General features: G+C 25.1%; 1 protein-coding gene across 1 annotated transcript in view; it reads left to right on the top strand.

Annotated features, from left to right (window-relative positions):
* The window catches only part of slo (calcium-activated potassium channel slo), a 537,563-nt gene that overhangs the window by 476,952 nt on the left and 40,072 nt on the right, over positions 1-20,539 (top strand). Inside the window, exon 19 of the mRNA XM_075360629.1 lies at positions 11,862-11,921. Coding sequence (XP_075216744.1) covers positions 11,862-11,921 — 60 coding nt within the window. The remainder of the gene's footprint in view (positions 1-11,861; positions 11,922-20,539) is intronic.

Here is a 20,539-nt window from a genome sequence, read left to right as displayed (position 1 = left end):
AAAAAAAAGTTTTTACTCATAAATGTACTTATTTATGTTGCAAAGAATTAGTAATAATTTGATAGCTTTAAAATTTAACTAACCATTTTCTAACTCTGTATTTATCAACAATATTATAGCAGTAAGTTGAATTTCAGTTATAGTAGTTTGTTTCATAACATAACTTACTTTTTTAATATGTCTTTTAACCTATTATTATTGTTTGGTAATGGAACATTTACAATGAGTATTCTTTTTAACATATTATTTTACTCTTGCACTATATTTATTCTATCGCAACAAGTATTCTGTAAAAATGAACATTTTTAAAAGGTTTCCTATCCTTTACATATTTTTCTGCTAGTTTAGAATCATGATCAGTTCTTTCAAAAATTTATTATGTTCATTAATTGATGATAAACATTTTATGTAATGACTTATGCATCTGAAAAAATTTATTTGTAAAAAGTGGCATTCATTTTATGGTAATTTTCCACTGATCAAAAATTAAGAAATAGGGAAACTTAGTCATAATATCATGAAAATTATGTTTTTTGCCTTTCTTGTGTTAAAAGTATTAAGTAATAATATAATGAAAATGATGTGTTTTGCCTTTCTGGTATTAAATTATTAATTGTTTCACTTTTCACTATGTTTCTGCTGTCTGAAATGTACATTTTAATATAATACTATCTTCATAGAATTATTTATACTAAACTATACCTTAGTACTTCATTTTTATCTTAGTTCAGTATTATCGTTTACCCTTGAAATTATTTAAGATTTAAAATATTTTGTTAAAATTCAATTGATATTGGGGGAGTTATTTGTTATTTATTTTGTTATTTTGTCCAAACATAATATATATCCAAATGTTAACTTTAGCTTTGGTCAGTGTTTTTCTTGTCCCATCAATTTTTATAGATAAAAATATAGATAAATTTTAGTTACAATTTTGCTTACGCCAGCTGTAATTTTGTTTTCACTGTTTAATATATTTTGTTTTTGTAATAAGTTTTAATCCTGAAATACCATTAATTAATAACTATTTTCATGGAGTTATTAATCAGGTGGCATGATATTTCTATTTCATAACTTAAATTCTGTGAAATTAATATCATAAATGCATGATATATTAAGATATATGTCAATATATGACATATTAACTTCAGTCCGTTGTTTAACTTATTGAAAGATAACTTGTCCTTGATTAGTGAACAAAAATGTATATCTACATTATTTGTAATCTGTACCAATAAAGCAACTTGTCCTGACTGACTGACTGGCTGATTCATCAACGCCCAATAAAGATTACTGAAAATAAATTATGAAAATTTGTTTACATGTTCTTATGGTATAAGTGCGCACTAAGAAAGGATTTTTTTTAAATTCTGAGTTCAAAAGGTTAAAATGGATTTTGAATTTTTTTGAATCCCAGCTATTTTTTTTTTTAAATCTTTGTAATAAATGAAGAACCTGTGTGCAGTTTTCATGTAAATATCTATAAACTGATTTCCAGATTTTTTGAAATTTGACCTTGAAATGGGTGAAGAAAGGTAAAAAAATTTGAACGATTGCAAATTTCCGACTATACTGAACGAGATGAGATATTCACTAGATTGATGCTTGTAAATCCTCTTCAGATAAATATCTAAAAACCATTTTTGGTGTTTTTTTTTAATTTTGATTTTTTAAGCGGTTTGATTTATAGTGTGGTGGCTCAACCAACACAGCCACTATTACTGTACATGCGGCGTGACTGGTTGCACCTGCCTCCAGTTACCTGACTAAAACCATAAAAGTAATTAAAAAAATGAGAAGCGAAATACATCACCTCCTGGTGATGTTTGTCGGGTAATGCTAAGAACCAGGCAAAATATACTTTTGCCTGTTCGGAGTGTGGATAACCAGTTATAACTAATTTTTTTGAGTCCAACTGTTTTGAGACCCACATTCTTAGATCGCTCAAAGTTTTGGATCCTGTATTGACCAAACTGTTGCTCTGAAGAAATTACAATACATTGATATTTTTTTGTAAAGTGATACTTTTTATATATATATAAAACATGTCGTTAGTGATTCATAATCAACGCCCAGCAAGAACTACTGAAAATAAGTTCATGAAAATTTGCATACACTTTCTTGCGATGTAAGTGCAAGAAATGATTTTTTGAAATTCATAGTTTAAAGGGTAAAAATGGAGTAACAATGAAATCTGTTTTTTGAATAGCTCTGTTACAAATGAAGATATCACTTTGATTTTGGGTTTGTGTAATCTTCATGTGAATATCTAAAAACAAATTTCTAGATTTTTCTAAATTTTGAACAATAATTGCAAACTTTCCTCATTTCTGATTATACTAAATGAGATATTAAGTAAATTTGGGCTTGAAAATACTTTTCAAATAAATATCTAAAAACCATTTTCAGGTTTTTTGAATTTCAGTTTTTTAATGGATGTGATGGAATACGGCAGCTCAACCAACACTATTACTGTATGTATGATATGACTGCCTCTGGTTACTTGACTAAAAAACAAAACAAAAACAGTTGACTGTGATGGGAAATGCAAGTAACCATATAGTATGGGCAAAGCTGCGATAGAGATGCTGATCTAAATATATTATTACTTTCTAAATAATTATAGTATTAATTTTACTTTTGTTTATTATTATATTCACCCTCAGTTATATTACAAAACTAGTTATTATGAAAATTTGTTTTTTATATACATGTTTTTACATATTTTCAAACAGTATCAATTTTATTTTTAAAATTTATTTGTGGTATAAATTTAAAAGTACAAGTATGTTTGTTCGTAACTATATAAACACCATGCAATGTAGCTGATATGACATTTTTAGTTTGTGTAATATTTTCTAACTGCTAGAAATTTGCTATTCAAAACTGATCTGAAAGATAGTGTGAATGATTTCAATCAAGATTATTTTTTACTGCAATAAAATAATTTTAAATTTATAAAACTTGTATTTTATTTAAACGCATCTAAGAATTGAAATTACCCTTATTATTTGTTGAGCTCTGAGAGTTTCATTGAGAAATTCTTACAGGACAGTCTTATGATAATTTTTGTAATTTTCAAACACTTCCCTTTATGTAAATAATAATGTCTTTATAATTGGTAGTAAAATTTTTATGTTACACACAATCTATTAGTAATGAATGATTGATCAATTTAGAGACATGAGGAGTCAATTTATGTGGAAACATAAATGTCAGCAAAGAGAAGTAGTTCAGAATTGCAGGCAGGATTGCATAATGTTGAATTATTGTATGTACTTAGCAGGAGTATAATTAGAGAGATGAAAAGTTGGTTGAATAAAAATTCTAACAGTACCATTGGTACCATTGAGATGGAAATATGGGAAATAATCGACAGGAATTTAAAATAACTTGAGGCAATTGTGGTAGAACTGAAGTATTTTTAACTTGGGCAGCATTAGGAACAAGGATGCACAAATTAAAAGAAGAATCAATGTCAGTATTATGGAGATAGTCGAGATCAAAGTTGAATTTGCACTGGTATAAGTTGCCTGAAGAGTGTAAGTAATTGGTTACTAAAGGCAAGATGCAAGGGGGAGAAGTTATTCTTGGGATTGTAGCTAGCCATGAGATATACAAATTTATGGTAGAGAGATAGGATTTAAGAGATTGTTAGGATGCAAGTAATTCTAGACAGTGTATATGAAAACACAAATAAATATCAATGTCTACATATCTAACTGTGTATTTTGTTAATGTTAATTTAACAAAAATTTTATTTAAATTTATTAAAAAGTATATCATTCAATGCTTTTTGTCTTTTGTCCCTGTTGATTACTTTGCTTTTTCAGAATTTTTTTAATATAATGTTAGTAAAATCACTGTAAAAATTCTAGAACTGAAGATAAGATACTTCTTTACTGTCTTAGTCAGTGAAATAAAATGAATTATTTTGTTGCTGTTGTAATTTGTAGCAGATAATAGAATTATTTTATAGAACATTTACCTTTTTCCTAATGTGTATGGTGCAAACTTCTCTTTAATTAGTACAGACTCAGGCCAACTATTCCTATGTGGTTAATTAAACCCTGACCACCAGAGTACACTGGTATCCATGAGTGGTATCGTCTAGTGTTCAAATCTGTATAAAAACAACCAACTTTTACTAGGATTTGAACCTAGAACCTTTTTTGACTTTGAAAATAAACTATTAAACAAGTGATTTGATGATGAGTTTACTACAAGATCAGCTCACTGGGCTGTTATTATTTGTATGTAAATTATATATTTTTTAATGGTTAATATTAAATTTATTATTTTCCTAAGCCAGTCATCATGTTCAAATGTAACTTGTTCATTGCCTTTTTTATGTGAAATTTTGGAAGGGTGAGGGATTTAAATTTTCACTATTAATTTTTTAAATTGTTATGTTTTATGACTTGAAAATAAATAAAAGTTTTCCTTGATAAGATCAACATTAGATTTTTGTTTATTTTATTTATAATTTTTCTTTGTAAATGTTTCTGAAAAAGAGTTTTTTTTTATCTTTTCTATAAATATAGTTTTATAATTTTTCTCTCATCACTTTGTTTTATAGACCTGCTTTATTATTAATATTAGAATTAAATTTATTATTGTTAGTTTTAAAATCAATTTTATAGTTAAGTACTCTAATTTAAAGGAAATTGTTGCATTTTAATGTTGTGAATTCATTGATTTTGTTTTTGTATTTAAATTGATATTATAATTTATTTATATCTTTTGTTATAACCATTTTTGTTCACTACATACTTTATTACATTTAAAATGTGGCACCAAAGTACTTTTCTCAATAGATAGTAGAAGCAACATAACAATTTTTTTTCATTAACTGATATAGTAAAACGTTTTAAAATTTGACTATAACTTTTATTAATTTCTCATAAAAAAAATAGCAGAGATCTCTGTAAAGTCTTTACAAAACATATTCATATACTGAAAACACAGATTGAAATTTTATCAAAAATCAACCAAATTGACTTTGTGATTAGTTAAAAATATTATATTAGTACCATGGCAGGCAATGAAATAATTTAAACTTTATAATGTCAACAATTTAGCTAACTTTTCAAATTCATTCCCAAAATTCTTTTGTTTATTCATCAGTGAAAATTCTCCTTTAAATTTATTTATTAATATAAAATATTTCTAAAACTTGTTTCCTTATTACAATTATTTATTTATTTCTACAAATTATTTTCAATATTTTATTTTAATAAATTTAAAAGAGAATTTGCATTGATCATTATAAATGAATTTCTGAAATAATGAATTGCTTACGTTGGTTGAATTATGTTAAGAAAGAAATTTTTAACTAATGCCAAATGTCAGTACAATTAATTTAAAAAGTAACCTACTACATAGAGGTATATTTTAAATGTATACATGTGCATACATGTGTTTTACAATAATTTTATTTGACAATCGGAGAACTTCAAAGCACTACATTTTCTTTATTCTTACTTAAAAGAATTTATTTTAAAGATAAAAGTTTTACATTTTATTAAATGAAAATGCCATGTATAAAACTTGGTAATATTTAAAAAAATTTTCCAGTTAAATGTATATTAATATCAAGATTTTTGATTTTAATTTTGATACAATCAATGCTAGGATTTCTTAAAATAATTACTGAGGTATAAATAAAAGACAAAGAGGAAATAGATTTGTCATTCTTAAATTTTTCCTTAGGATAAAGCAAAAAATTTACATTGAGTTGCTGTTTTGATAAATTTCATTAGAATTGGTTAAATAAATTTGAAGAAATATCTACATCTAAAAAATGAAGCAGAATAATCACCTGTCATCTCTTGCAGCCAAACTACTTTAAAAAAAAATTAAGCTATAGTTATCGCAGTATTAAAAATTTTGCTTTGACAAAAAAGTTGTGAAATGTCTCCTTTATTCAGTATTATGTACATTATGATAAGATATTTTTTTTAATATTACTGAAAAGCAGGAAAAAAATAACCACCATGATGTTTGATATCGATGTTCTAAGAAGAAATTGAAAGTAATGAGCATTAATTATAGCTAAATCCTGCTCTTTTGATTTTTGTTTCATGAAAATAGGCTGCATATTTTCTAATATCTGATTAATACATTTCTATTTCTTCAACATAGTGCTTAGTATTCATTCATTTGTATGCTGTCGGTATACAGGTTGTCATAAAATGATGCCGGAAAAATATTTACAATTTTATTTGTCAAAAAGTTTTAATCAAACATCAAATAAACTCAAAAATCCATCCAATTTCAAATTAAATCCAATAGTTTTAAACTCAAACAGTTTTGCTACTTACTCAATAAATTACAATTGCATACCTTTGTTGTTTGGCAAATATCCAGTCAGTATCCAATTTTTACCATATATGATGTATCATATCTTCTTCTACATTGGTTGTAATTGCTTTCTTAATTCTTTCCTTTAAGGAAAGAAATCTGCAGTATTGAAGGCCAGAGTATAGGGCCTTCTCACCCTATTCATCTATCTATAAATTTTTCATTCAAATCCTGGCTACGGCTAACAAGTGCGTTCTAGTGTGGGGGTGCACAACCTTGTTGAAAATAAATTTGATATACATTTTTTGACTCATCCTTTTAATGAAAGCAATAATTATTTAATATTTCAGGATAAAAATTTCCATTGATAGTCTTTTCAGGAAAGAAAAAGACCTGATTACATGATTTTTCATTAAACCACATCAACCATTAACTTACGTAGTGTGATGTGATGTGTGCTTTCTAAAAAAATACATGTTTGTTGTAACATCCTCATAATCATGAATTGTGTCTATTAACACAATCATTAAAATGAACTTAGCTTCATCCTTAGAAATAATATAATTTAAAATTGATTCGTTTTCTCTAATTTTTAAAAAAATGTTCAGCCATGAAAATGTTTTTCAGTCGGTTTTATTATTTGAAGTTTTTTTGTAAGCATTTAAATGGTATTTTTTTGTAGAATTTTATGAACGGTTAATTTTTTAAATTTATAACTCATGGTTTCAACAAACAATGGATTTATTACGAATTCTGACTGCATTGTCTGATTGTCTAATTCATTCAACATTTTCTTATGATATTGGTGGCTTCCAGATTTCTATTTGAGAACAGACATTTTGTTTCTTTGAACCAGCATTTTATATTGTATTTTTGTGGTGACTGTTTTTTTTATGATGTCAAAATGCATGTTAAACTAAAATTACTGACTTAGTTTGGCATGCCACAGAAAACTGCTTTTTCTTGAACAGAAAATATAGAAAACAAAGAACACCTCAGAATCAATACATAGACTGATACAGTGGTTTAAATAGCTGTTACACAAACATTTTAGGTGAGTCTTTCAGTGTTACAAATATAATTTCTCAAAGTGTCCCTAATGCTTTCATCAGCTACTGAAACTTCACCACTCTTTATGATGATCTTGTACATTATGTATTATTACTTATAAATAAACAGTCAGGTTATGTTAGTAATAATTATTGTAAATTTGACCTATTTTGAAGTAAGCCTTGAAAACACATAATTATTTAGTATTTACATAAACACATGTGTATGTGTGAGTGTGAACACACATGCACACAAATACTTTCTATGACTTTCATTGTAGAAGTTCATTTATAGAAATTAAAAGAAGTATACTTTACGTTTAGTAAAACTGTAGTATTAACTAAAGCAACCAGATTATTCACATTTCCTTAAATAGTTCTTAACAGATATACAATGATAAAATAAAAACAAAATATTGTTGTATGTTCTCCTTTGTTCATTTGTTGCAGACACATAGTTTATTTTGGTTAGTGAATCTAATTGTTTTACTATATGTGGTAATGTGAATCAGTTTTGTTCTCTGCATTGCAAATCATCAGATATTTTTATTAAGAATATATTTGTTCTAAAACATGAGTATTCAGACTGATAATATTTAAATACAATAAAGAGAGAGAAAATGCAAATTTATACATCAGTTTTATATATGCTATGAATTACGATACACTTAATAATGAATAAAAAATCCTTTGGTTATAAAGTGTTGATCCGAATATTAAAACACATACTATATAATTCTTTTTATTAAAAGTAGTTACCTTGTGCAGGGTCCTGCACAAGTTCATTCTAGTTTATATAACTATAAATTCTCATTCACATTGTAGTCAAATTATTTAAATATATGATTAAGTTCAATGCTGTATTCTTTATTTGATTTTTTATGACCTTCACTTAAATAATTATTCTGCATTGTTTATAAAATAAATGTAACTTTGACTTATAGATATGTAATTCTTTGTTAAATGTTATGGAATAATACCATCCTAAAATGAAACCTTTCTTTATAAAAACATTGTTGAAAAAAAATCTAATGTTGGATTACCTTAGTTTTGATTTGCTCTAAGTTACAAACATTCTGAATTTGTGAAGTTTAATTGTTTTTAATGCATTTCTTTTAATAAAGGTTTAACTTTTGCTCAATTCTGTAATCCATTACTAAATTATTCAAATAATCTTTGAAAGAGAAAAATTTTGTATTGAGTTAAGTAAACACAAATTCAATTGTACACAGATACCTCTAAACTATTTTTTTCTAGTAAACTGTAATGTTGGCAAGGTTGACTGAAACAACAATCCTATAGATTTATTTCAAAAATTACTATTCTCATTTATTTTTTTTATATCGTTAGCAAGACTTGCTTAAAAAATTAATTTATATTTTTTACTAATCACTTTTATTTATATGAGAAATTTTTATAAACAATTTAGAAATAGAACAAAATAATATCAGGTTATTCAAACTATTCTGTTTACTATTAGTTAATTTGGCCATTTCGTATAAATAGTTTATAATTCTTTTTTTTGACTTCCTTTAATTATTGCTTTTGTAATAACTATTATTTATTTTTTATTTTTTGTTAAAACCAATTAATAAACATTACTTTTATTTCTGTTCTGAAGAAGCAAAGATCACTATAAAAGAGCAGAATGCCTAATAACAAAAATCTGATGTGGGCACCAGATAACTTCCTTGTACGCCTATTAAATTACATATGCACATTTTTTTAAAATGAAAAGTACATAAAATTTTATTTCATTAATAACTTCTGATATTTTTTAATATTTATTATTATTGAATTATTATTTATTGTAAAACTTTTTTTATAATTGGAGGTAAATAATCATTAATAAATCAATATATTTTCATTAAAAAAAAAATTGAAGTCTGATTCGAACCAATGTGTCGAGTCCAAAATCCAAATTTTTTTGTATTTTGGGATTTTTTTTACACTTTTGCTTCAATCGATTGTAATCAAAAAAGGAGGTGCACAACTAGATCAATAGTCCTAAATCCAAAATTTCAACATCCTATGGCTAATCATTTTTGAGTTATGCAAGATACATACGTACGAATATATACCAAACATACATACATACATACGTACATACAGATGTCACGCTGAAACTAGTCAAAACGGATTTAGGGATGGTCAAAATGGATATTTCTGTTAAAATCTGAAATTTTTGTGGTCGCAATACTTCCTTTATTGGCTGATTATAAACAATTTCTTAAATAATGGTTTAAATTAAAAAAAAAAGTTATTTTAGTGTGTTACTTGGATGAAATTTATTAAGCTGTTTTAACATTAACACTTCATTTTGTAGATACTGAGATCACAGTTAATATCAATAAAAATAATGGTGAATATTTATCACAATTAATACACTCTTTGTTATTTAAATAAAAAAATTCTATTCAGTTTTTCTAGTATTTTACTTTATTTTTCTTGTTTATTGTTATTTGCATCATTGTTTACTTCTGAGTATGTTTATAGTAGGAGTAGTTTTTATGATTTAAATTCTTTTTAAAATTAGGTGAATAGCTTCCTGATTTATGCCTAATGATTTTTTTTTCTAAATTTGAGAAAAATTAGTCTTCAGATTTTTTCATGTTACTCTTTTGCATAGCTTTAACAGTAAGACTTATAATTTAATTACATTACCCTCTTTAAATTTAAGGATTCCCTTATGTCAGATTACTGGTAAATTCTCTTTTTATATCTGTTATAAAACACTCATTTTAGCCAATCAATTAACTCCATATATTTTATACTTCATTTTCATTTATAACAACAATGTTTAATTATTTTTACTAATATCATCTTAAAATTTAACAGATTTAAAAGCATATAAAATTTTAATATAAAAAAGAACAGGGCTCACATATATTTAAAAACAGTATTAATTTATATTGTTGATGATTGATTATTGGTAATTGTTTCCCATGGCAATTTAATGATTGCTTCTGTAGCTTGTTACAGTTCTGGCTTGTCAAGATAAAATGTGTTATGGCGTCAAGAATGTAATATTGAGAAGCCAGTACCATTAAAATATAACTTGTTCCTTGAACTGTGAACCTCCCAAGTAGGAAGGAAAGCACTGACCCCTGATGCACTGAACTTGCTGAAAATTGGTTGTCAATATCAAAGAATAAGGATTTAATAATTCTAAATAATCTGTCATTGTTTCCTTTAACCTATTTGTATATAGCTTGCACTTTTATAATTTCCTTTTGTGCTTTTTTCTCATTTAATAATATTTATGATGGTGGCAGAAGTTTCAGATTCTTTACATGTGACATTATTTCCTTCTTAGTCACGATTCCAAATAATATACTTGTATGTTTTCTTTAAGTAATTTTATCTTTCTACCTTCTTTGAAAAAAAAAATATTTTGAATGCACAGTGATGAAGTACTTTCAGTGAACTGAAGCTTACCTTTGTTATGCAAGCATACTGAACATCACAAATGACTAAACTGGAGTCATAAGAAATCATAGTTGCTATCTTTGTCAAATTTTTCTGTTTAAAACTTAGATGTATAATATAATATATAATTGTTTCTTATAAAGTTTCGCTCTGATGAAAAATTGTATTATTAGTGTGATTTTTTTTTTTTTTACAGACATTGAACAAACTTATTTGTTTGTTCCATGTAGTTCATCCAATGTTACCTAATTTTTAATAATATTTATTCACCAAAACATGTTTCAGTATAGTACCCGTTTGTAACTCAATTTGATGATCAATTATTTATATAATAGTCATATCCGATAAATCAGATTTACAAAAAAAAAAAATAGAGTTCCATTTGTCATTTTCTATTTTCATTTAAAACCAATTATGTAAAATTTACTCATATAAAAAGAAATTTGTCTTTTAAGCTGGTCTTTGTTCCATTTAACAAAGTTTTATAAATTAGATACTTTGGTACATGTAATGTCTCTGCAATCTGATGTTAAATTGGGTAGCACCTTCATTAAATTCTTACGACAGAGACAAGTGTTACCCAAAGCTAGTTAATGACTGCAAAGTGTTCTTTTAATGAAAATACATTACAGATTTATTTATTGAGTTTTTGTTTTGAAAGTTATTGATTTTGGAGATTGGCTAATATGGAATTGGTTGGAGTTTTCAAGGTTTGAGAACATTTTTTGTCATATACTTATTTTTTACTGGATCTATTAAGAAAATGACATTTACTGAATATGTACTGTAAGCAAGAATGTTTTAAGTACACCTTTTAAATATGATAAATGAAATTGCACTCGTTATTTTCTAATAGTGTAGGTAGTGTATTCACTTATTAATATTAATTATCTAGAAATACTGAGTACAAGTTTTAATTTATGATGCTTTCACACCACACAAAATATTGATTCTTGGTATATTTATTGACGCAAGTGGATTCTTTTAAACTGATTGATTGCTATTTGGTTGACTGATAATCAAGAGTCAAAGTGATTTTGTGAGTGATATGAGTGATGTGTTGTAATATTATTTTTTCAGGACGCAAGAGGACGCCTCATATGCTGGCTACCACCTTGCCTATGAAGTTAAAAAACTCATGTACGCTATCTATCTCTTCTTTCTTTCTTTTAATCTTTTCTATTCTATTTTTATCTATATCTTTCTATCTGTTCTTATCTCTTTTTCTCCATATCTTTTTTCTATGTGTTAGGATAGGATGATCCCTTAAATGTGCAGATATTTAAAGAAAATGTTAAATAATGTATTTTTAACAAAGCGCACGTTGCACATAAGCACGTTATTGTTGTATTTTTTAGTGCATGATTGTTTACTTTCAATGTTAATATATAAATACTAATTTTATTTTTTAATTTTTCTTTAATTTATAACTACTCAAAATACATTTTGAGAGTTTGAGTGTAATTTTTTGTTCGATGGAAATTTTTGTGTAGTTTTGTGTTTTTCTATATCTTATTTTACAGGACTCGAAAAAAAAACCATGTAATAATTATGCATTAATGTTATATAATATTATCTACTGTAAATAATATTATATTCCAATGCTTTTAAATTATATTTTATGGAATGTAGTGTAATAAAACTAACTTAACAGAATGTTAGTATTTATTCTTTCTTGTGTGTATTTATGTAGTAAAAACAGTTTCATTGTGTTATAATAATTTATTTTGGTGTATGTTTGGGCATTTTGTGTTTTGTGTATAGTGAAACTGATGGTTCAGAAAAAACATTTATGATTAATTAATTTTTTCTGCAATAACATTCATTGTCATTTGTACAATGTAGCTATTGTTTAATACTTCATTTTAATAATGATATATTGATTAATAATTTGGTACTTTCACACTGTCTTTTTTCAATAATAAATGCTATTTTATGGATTTTATTAGCTCATTTGCATAATTTTTTCTATGAAATGTAGTTAATCAAATTATTGTCATAAAATATAATAACTCATCTGATTTTGTTCAGATGTATAATATTTTTTTTATCTGAGTTAACATCTGAGTTACTCTTCTTGAATTGAACTTTTTTTATTCATTTTAATTAATTTATTTCTTGTGTAAGAAAATAGCATAATGTTAGTGAAAATTATTGTACCAGGTATCCTCAGCATTATGAAATGACTACATTGTTTATTTTATATTAAAAAAATTACCAGTTATAATTAAAATTTTAATTTGAAAAAAAAATTCATTATTATTATTCCATCATCATGTTCATAAACTGATGAGTCAACAGTGAATTCATAATCATAAACGCAGCCTCTACTTTCAACTATCTCTTTACTTTCCATTCCATCCGCCTTCATCTATTTCTGCTTATTTTTTTTTTACATTTCCACTTTTATCTTCCCTTAGCTGATTTCTTTTCTTCTTGATACTTTCTAATGTACTACAGTTAGGTTCCTATTCAAATACCATTCTTGATGTTTTTTTATTTTTTATATTATTGTTTGTTTCATTGTTTATTTTTTTATTTTTTGAGAAGAAAAATCTTCTCATATACAATACTTCCTGGAGGCCCCCCATGTTACCATTGTTATTAAAATAAAGAGGCTGAGGTAACATGAAATTACCAATGATAGTATTTTGGTAATTATTTAGAAATGAGTTTGCATATATATACTTTCATTTTTTATTTATTTTTTTATTTCTGACAATGAATGTTATAATAAAATTTCACTCATATGTTTGTGTAATCTTAATTTTAAATTATTTATTAATTGTTTATATTTGTTTTAACCATTATTTGATAATTAATATTTTAAATATTGTAATTTACTTTAATTATACTTAACAGAGTAACAGAAAATTGTTTTTAACATCAGTACTATCAGAAAGTTTCCACGACACAAGGAACTTACAGGAACTTCTTTTCATTGAATATGAAGTTGTAATGCAGTATATAGTTACAGCAATTGTTATATCCTCTATAACATTTTTTATATATTTTTAGTTGCTGAATCTCTTTTTATATTTTTGCAATTTTTTTTTGTTATTATTTTATACATTATTTTGACAGACTTTTTTTTGGTGATAAAAAAGAGTAATAATGGTGCTAAACTGAATTATGAAAATCTGATCATTGTGAATTAAACTCCAGCCATTTATAGTAGACTCTCTCTTAACAACTTAGTCGAGATCAGTAGGTAATCTGATAAACTGAACCCTTTTCCTATAAAAAATGTATGATACATATACATTATGAGCATTTACTAAATAAAATTAAATTTAAGAAAAACTTTTATGTATGAAAATTAACAGAGTTATTAAGAACTTCACATTTAAAAACTAATTTGCAACTCTTTTCATTGAAAAAGAATTAAAAAAGTTATTAATTGTTTTCATTTAACCTTAAACATTTAAAACAATTAATTAGTAACTAAACACTAATTTTCATAAAGTTTAGTTTATATAACTGAATATTATTAAAAAATTTCATTAATTTATTTTTTTAAAAAAGAAGTAAAACGTAATTGCAATTCGTTGTTTTGTAATTGGAAAATTTTTGCTGTGTAACATTTCAATTATTGCTATTTTATATAACATACCAATTCAAAAATCTTTTCAGTTTTTCTGTGCTGTAGAACAGGTAGAACTAACTCATCTTTTCTTTCATCCTTTTCTGCCTTATTTTTATTGTAATCACAACTTTAATGTTATCATTATTCATACTATTGGGTCAGAGTATCGTAGGAATGTTACCATAATATTATGTCATTCATTAGTTCCTCAGCAGACAAGTGAGATGGGATTAAGAGCTTTTTTCAACAATTTTATTTTTCAAAAAATAGCATTTTATATCTGGAATAAATTTGAAATGTAATAATTGGTAAGTAATGAAACATTCATCCATGTACATTTCTTCTTTGGCTAATTAGCAGATCACTTTAAGTGCTCATCATAGATTTCTCTTTAAATAAAAAATTTATACCTCACTTGCTGCCAGATGTAGTCATTTTTATTTTGATTATCTGGTTTGGGAATTCATTTCAAAATGCCATTGTTTTATTTGGTAGTGACTTAAAACTAAGTCCAGTTTCATCAGTGATATGAAATTGATTCTAATTTTTTCTCTTTCAAAATCAGTTTTTCATGATTAATAACTTTTTTGTAGCAGCTTGGTCTGCAAACCTTCTTTGTCAGAGGTCAGAAATAATCAACATGTCAGTTGAGTGCTGCTTTTTCTGAAAATTTAACTATCCTTCATGTACTTCAAAAAATTCATTATTGTTGTCACTATAGTTGTAGACATATTTCATATTCAACAATATTTTTTTTTATAATACAGGTCTGTGTACAGACACTCCCTCCTGCTCTTTATGAATGTCCATTGCGCATCACATAAAATTTATAAAGAAATTTTGTAAATTGTATCTAGGACTCAAGCGTTATCTGTTGCTTATTTATATAACATACATACACTTCTATCTACGAAAGGATTTTCTTTCAGTCTTTTGTCTATATCAATCATTTCACTTACATCAAAAGTTAAAGATGCTTTTATGCAGTTTAGAAAAGCATTCAGCTCAGTTTATATTGAAACCATCATGACTTTTTTTAAATTTATTATCAGTTCAAGTTATATTCATAAATTTAAAGAAAAAATTAATTAACTGAGATGAAGAGGTTTGTATTCCACAATACTGCTTAATTCATCATATACAGTAAACCACTTACCACCATCACCCTATCAACAATAATTAATAATAATTTATACCATGCACTTATTATACTTGAACTTAAGTTTTATTAAAGCATTTAACCATATTGAAAATATTGTTCTAAAAATAACAGATAAACTATAAAAATAACAGAAAACAATAAAAATAACAGATAAACTAAAATAAAATGTGTGATTTAGTTGTAAGAAGTTAAAATAACATCTGAGTAATGTGGAACAATGTAAGAAACAAAAACAAACTACTTTTCTTTTGTTTATATGATGATATATTAATGATTACAAGCAGTAATAACAACAATATTATGTTATTATTGATACATTATTATCATACTGTTAATATATGTAATAATAATAATAATTAATTTTTCAAGGGTTATATTAGGTTTTTAACCGATGTAATTACTTGAACAGAAGTTAGTAAATAGGAAGTCTACGTAATTTAGAAGCCAATTTCCCCTCTTTATTAGCCAGTTGGTCAGTTTAAATATATTTTATATATAATATTTTTCAGCTTCCGCAAATTGCAGAATAAGAGAACACTCTTACCTTTACTTTTTTACGTTCATTAAAACGTTTTTTGACCTAAGCCCATCTTCAGTGCTATTTTTTTTTTTTTTATAAATTCTTGATTTGTTTACATTTACACATTAATTTTATTAGCTTTTTACATTTTATTTTGTAAAAAATTTTGTTAATAAAATTTAAAAACATTTTAAAAATTCTTTTAAAATGCTTCTTTTATTAATACTTTTTCATTAAAAGTATTGTAATAACTAATAATTTATCAATATCATTTAAACAAATGATACTCATATCATTTGAGAAATTTAATCATTTTAAAAATAAAAAATATGTTTCTCAAATGTAGCTGATCTTTTAATAAATAATAATCATAATATAACTAGGCTAGAAAATAATTTAGAAATAATCAAAAAAGTAAATATTGAACATGAAGATAGTAATAGAAAATTAGAAATTTTAGAAAAATTGTATATGTATATATATACGTAAATTCAGCCTTATAAATCTGCAAACAGAATTTTATGGGGACATTCTTATAAAATTATTTAAGTTGGCATACAGAGTTAAGATATTGATAAATTAATAGTTATTGGCAATGCTTTTTCATTCTCTGACTGAATAAATATTTTGTCTGAAGTTTTAAAATGTTTTAACTGACAATTTTTACAAAATAAAATGTAAAAAGCTCATAAAATTATTGTATGAATGTAAACAAATGAAGAATTTATAAAAAAAATATCACTGAAGATGGGCTTAGGCCTAAAAATGTTTTTATGAATATAAAAATGTAAAGGTAAGAGTGTTCTCTAATTCTGTACTCTACGGAGACTGAAAGAATATTGTATTATATATTATTATTCAATGTACAGAGGAAACAAAAAATGGATTATAAAAAATTTAATCTAAATAAATTATACATGTGTGTATATATATAAAGGATCTGTTTGAGGAATTTTTTACCAAATTGTAGAATCAGAGCAACATTGCAAGGAAAGTTGTATTAATAGCCTGTACAGGATATCTTTGGAATCCATGTAGAAGTACTTTAATATATTAAAATATCCCAGAACAGGCTGTTCACCCTGATAAAATTTGATAACATTCTTTTCCAGATTCAGGCTAACCATTTTTAACCTAGTATTGTTATTAAATTCTTAGAATCATAGTACACCGGTAACTTTAGTCATTGATAAAATGTAAAAATAATTATTACTTAAGTGGATTTAATTCTACAATCTTGTGGCATGGTCAACTTTTGGAGCCATTCTGACAAATTACTGGGAATGTTTTTTGTAGACATAAAATTTTTTACAGAATGACAACTAATTTACTTTTAAATATTATACATTTTTAATCTAATTATAAATGAAAACAAAGCAGTGAATTTTTCTATTATTTGTGACAGTTGTCAACCATGTTTCATTCAGCCTGATATTTTTCTTGATTTATTTATTATTTATTTTGTTGAAATTATGTTAAATCCTATTTGCAAATGTTTTAAAATGTGCTTAATATCATAATAATAATATTATTAAAATATACATATGTATATAAATTTCCTTAAAAGGAATGTAAAGTTTCTTAATGGTTTATGTTTTAGAAAGCCATATAAAAATCATCTTGAATTTAAAAAAACTTCAGAAATAATTTTTTATGATACTTTTCAGATATAATTAATGTTCTTTGGATATTTAATGTATTTTTAGTTGTTAAAATTCAATAAAATTATATATTTTTATTCTATTGTTTATCTTTATATTCTTTCTATTACTTACATTTTTAATAAAAGTTATGCGTATTATTTAATTTTTCAGCTAATATATCAGCAATAAAAATTTATGTTATTTATCATTTATTAATGACTTAATTCCTAAAACATTTAATAGATGTATTTTTTTTATGCCTGTGTGTTTATGTTCAGATGAATGAATCTGGACATTTTTTTATTCCTTACTTATACTATCCTGGTTTATAATTATTTGCTTTATTTTTTTTTTTGTTGATGGTTTTTTTATGTATCTATTAATTAAAGACAATAAAGGATATTTTCTAAACTGAAAATCTACTATAAAATGCCCACATACTCACTCAGACTATTGTTCTCTTCTTAGTTAATTATTTTATTTTTTTTTTATAGAAAAAGAAAAAAGAGTTAAGCATGCAATTTATGAATGTTAGATATTAAACTATTTTAAAATTGTTTTCTTTGAATTTCTAAAAAGCATAATTTGGCATATTATATATCGTCAAGATATTAAAATTAGCATAACTTTTTTTATGGATTTGTTGGGATTCTAGCTCAGTAAGAGCTGTATTATAAAAGAATGTGAAATATTTTAACAAATTTTTGTTTTGATAAAAAAAAATCTATTGTAATCCTCAATTTAATTGAAAGAATAATTTTAAATTATTATCCTTATTTAAATATTACTTGATATAAAAATTATTACAGTTCAAAATTAGTGAGAGCCATTTTCTTATTGTAAAAATGGCAGTTAAGTTACTTTGTTGGTAGTATGGTCAGCAAATAGAAAAATCATAAAAAATACCTTATTTACCTTTTATACCATATTTATTGTGAAAACATTTTTTTAAGATTCTTTATAAAGTACACTCAATATCAAATCAGATTCTCTCATTCACAGCTGGTTTTTGATTTATTCTCCTTGACATTTACTCTTCATGTTTTAAGAAAAGACATTATTTCTTTTTTAATTACCATCCATTTTAATTATCATTGATATTTACTAGCTCCTCTTGAGTTTGTGGGTGTAGTTCAGATGATAGGTTTTTACTGATGATGGCTGGGAGCATCTTTCGTGTGATTTAATAGAAGAGTCTGTCTAATGACCAATCCAGAATGTTATTGTCTATCTGGTACTTCACAATTAGCCAGATGGTTTAAGTACCTGTCATGTAAAGCCACTGGGCTTCCCACCCCTCCTAATTATAAATACAAAATAATTGGTGTACATCTGATTTAGCTGGCCAGTTTGCTTAAAAAGTACTTAAATTCATAAAATTATTATCATTTCATCTGAAATCTGTCTATGCTTTTCCATGTATTTCCTCTTCTCTATTTGAAAATAGTTATATTAAAAAGCTTGTAATATATTTTGTCTATCCCATCTTGCACTTTACCAGTTTGATTTGTTTTCTTAAAGATTACCTGAATTCTTTCATTTGATTAGATCTTTGTTCGGATCTTAATGTCCTCGATACAGATTTCTCCAACTGCTAGCTTAATATGTCTTACCTTAACTACAGCCATCTATTATTTCTCTATTTGTGTACAAAATTTTTTTTATAATCTCTCACTATCAATGTCTGTAGATCAAAATTTTATCTTGTGCTATGTATTTTTACTGTTTTGTATTTATCTAGTTTTTTTTTTTATAAAGCTACTGCAGAAAAAGCCAAACTTATTAACTTAGTTATTGTTAAAAAAAAAAAAATTAATTATCATTAAAAAACACCTAAATGGTGTTAGACTGAATAATAATTAGATAGGTTATAATTATCCGTAAAAATTAAATTAGTTTTGTGACTAAAAAATTGTTCTTACTATTTTAATTATTTATGCTGGCTTCTCCCGAAGATGGTTGGGAGTTTGATTCCCAAATCTGGCATTTTTTTAATCATTTCATTCTTTACCACGTTGAAGAAAATTGATTTGGACATTTCCTTGTAAGTGGTGTATGTTGTAGTTGTAGGTTTTGTTTTTTTTTCTATTAACAAACGTACTGCAACATATTAACAAAATGTTACATTTTTTAGTAATTACTTCATTTCAAAAGAAGAAAATGCCCATTTTATAAAATTAATTTCTGTTCTTATTATTTTCTGTAGTAAAATTTCTTAATATTATATTAACTTTTTTTTTATAAATTTCCAGGTTTGTAAACAAGTGCAAAATTTCAATAATCTAGTCATTAACTTTTTATTATGTTTTGTTTGCCATCTATAATCTTGCTTTGTGAAAAAGTTAAAATGCGTATTCTGTTTCAGTAGTCAGTGGTTAGGCTAATTAAGAGTAATTTAATGCAATTAATACCATTTCATATTAAAATTTATTTTAATGTTTAGATTCTGCTTAAATTAAACTTTTTTTGCCTTGTTTTTTTTTTTTATCGTTAAGTTTATGTAATATTAGTAGAATATTACTTATACACCTTACTAAATTAGATTACAGTTATACAAATAGCACAGACTGTTTTTACTTTAGTAGAATATTAGAATTATAATTTTGCTGATCCTATTTCTTAAATTATTTCGTTTAAATTTTTATATATACATAAATAATTAAATGTTTAGAGATTAGTCTATATAGTGTTCGTACAATACTTGTTAGTTTCACTCAGTTTATAATTTTTTTTTACATATTTTTGAACTGTACATACATTTATATCTTTATTAATTTAATATTATTTGTTTAAGTTTTGTATGACTAAATGTTTGCTACACAATATTTTAATCAAATTAATCAGTTG

This window comes from Lycorma delicatula, chromosome 3 (assembly GCF_047948215.1).
Source record: "Lycorma delicatula isolate Av1 chromosome 3, ASM4794821v1, whole genome shotgun sequence".
Taxonomy (NCBI): Eukaryota; Metazoa; Arthropoda; class Insecta; order Hemiptera; family Fulgoridae; genus Lycorma; species Lycorma delicatula.
This window is presented reverse-complemented; position numbering and strand designations above follow the sequence as displayed.